Raw genomic sequence first — 2,232 nt, forward strand, 5'->3', positions numbered from 1 at the left:
CCCCCCCCACGAGGCACAAACCTGCTCCCACTGCTTCCAAGAAGAATGGACTGCTAACTTTTGGGGAAGGAATACCAAACCCCTTACCCTTCCCTGCTGGATAGATAACAGCAAGGGAAAACCCCAACTGTAGCACATGAAAGCTTCAAACCAATGATCTTCCTGTGAATCTATGGATTAAGCAGTAGGTTTTGACTGTTAGTAATCCAGAAGTGTTCTTTTCCTGATTCTGACAGGTTTACATTTTCCCATTTTCAGAGAGGTCTCTCTCCTTTTTTAAGTGTATGGAGACTGAGGCAAACAACAGGAGCAACTGCCTGAGCAAACTGGCTGAGAAAGGGAAACCGAAGCAGACCACCAAGTGCTGTCAAATGTTGAACCCGAACAGAGTGAAAAATACATATATCTTCCACTGACATCTTCAGGTCGAATTATTATCCCAGTTCACTGCAACAGCAAGGTAAAGAACAACTTCAGGAGGAGTTTAACACTGGTAACATTGCTTTTCAGGGCTACTAACTTTACCTTCAGAGCACGCCCCGTAATAGTCAGAACCAGAGGGTTAAGACTAGCCATTTTGAAAAGACAACTGCCCTACTCGGCGATGTTACAGCTGCATCTAGAGGGAAACACCAGCTTTGGTTTCTACGTGGAATACCCAGGTTCCCTCCCACAGAAATGCAAGCGCTTGTCCAGCCTACTTGCGCTGAAAGGAAGGAAAAGGAACCAGCATGCAGCAAAATTCCAAGCCTGGTTATTCTGAGGGTAGCTCAGCTTGCTGCTTCTTGGAAGGCATTTCCCGTCCTTGCATGCGCTACTGTAAAGGCTCACTGGATTCCTCGTGCCTCCAGATCTCAAAGAACACAGCGAAATGAGACGCACATCATCCAGGCTCGAGAGCAGGAACCCCAGGCTGCTACGCTCTGCTGGGTCCGGGGTACAGTCAGCCATACACGTCGCTTGCTCTCCACCAGGAGGTGTTTGGTACCTACCGACTGAGAGTCTTTTGTCCGTGTGCAGCAAAGAAAAACTTTGAGTCTGCGTGTCCAGCTGCTGGCTTGCCCTTCTTCCAGGCGGTGTCTATAAATAAAGGGTAGAGTATGCACATGAGGACAGGCAGGAGAACTCGACTGCAGACAAACAGTAGGATTCACTACAAAGCCACGCAGCTTATGCTGTCACTGGTAAAATGTGTGCTAAACCACATTCTTATATTTATCCTGGTCTAGCAGAGACAAGGAAACCACATATAGATTTAAAAACTGGGCTCAATTTATAGGATGGGAAGGTCATTCATAATCTAGCTGTTCTGGCCAGGACCAAGCCTCTGTATTGATATACACAGTGTCCTGTCTGAATGGGATGGCCATAACGAAGCTCCTGGTGATCTACAATACCTGCTGGAAGCAAGATGTCCAAGACCTGGTACTCCTGATGGAAGGAGGGTCTACTGGGCCGCTGCATCATGCCCTAGGGTGTACTGCCACTCAGGAGGAAAGCCCTACCTCGGGGTGAGGGGGTGGGAACGGTACAAAAGGCCCCGAGCACTTAGTATGAGAGGAGCTGGGCAATTTTTTTCCCAATAAATAGCTTACTTGGAAAAGCGTATTTTCTTAAACATAACGCCGTCTCAGAACTGAAGCAATTTGCACCCTTTGTTCAAGTACGGCGCATAACTCGCATTGAAACCAGGAAAGCAAGCTAAAGGTTCTCTTTCAATTAGAAAAGGTTCAAAAAAAGAAGGGCTGAATGCAGAAGGTTTGGCTCAACCCACATGTGGTTTATATGACATTTCAGTTTCAGCCTCAAAATTAGCTAATTGGACAACCCTATTTGAAACAAACTATCATAGAATCATAGAATGTTTTGGGTTGGAAGGGACCCCTAGAGGTCATCTAGTCCAACCCCCCTGCAGGAGCAGGGACACTGCTAACTAGATCAGGTTGCTCAGAGCCCCGTCCAACCTGGTCTTGAATGTTTCCAGGGATGGGGTCTCCACCACCCCTCTGGGCAACCTGTTCCAGTGTTTCACCACCCTCATTGTAAAGAATTTCTTCCTTATATCTAGTCTAAACCTACCCTGGTTTAGTTTAAAACCATTACCCCTTGTCCTGTCACAGCTGGCCCTACTAAAAAGATTTTCCCCATCTTTCCTATAGGCCCCCTTTAGGTACTGAAAGGCCGCAATCAGGTCTCCCCACAGCCTTCTCTTCTCCAGGCTGAACAAGCCCA

At 47.3% G+C, this 2,232-nt stretch overlaps 1 protein-coding gene across 11 annotated transcripts in view; it reads right to left on the reverse strand.

The window, feature by feature from the left end:
- DAGLA (diacylglycerol lipase alpha) overlaps positions 1 to 2,232 on the reverse strand; it is a 72,707-nt gene that overhangs the window by 28,638 nt on the left and 41,837 nt on the right. For all 11 annotated transcript variants that reach the window (XM_035889745.1, XM_035889737.1, XM_035889733.1 and 8 more), the window contains one exon: positions 993 to 1,080. In XM_035889745.1, the coding sequence (XP_035745638.1) occupies positions 993 to 1,080 (88 nt within the window). The remainder of the gene's footprint in view (positions 1 to 992; positions 1,081 to 2,232) is intronic.

The sequence above is a fragment of the Egretta garzetta genome, unplaced genomic scaffold, assembly GCF_000687185.1.
Source record: "Egretta garzetta isolate BGI_Z169 unplaced genomic scaffold, ASM68718v1 scaffold300, whole genome shotgun sequence".
Classification (NCBI taxonomy): Eukaryota; Metazoa; Chordata; class Aves; order Pelecaniformes; family Ardeidae; genus Egretta; species Egretta garzetta.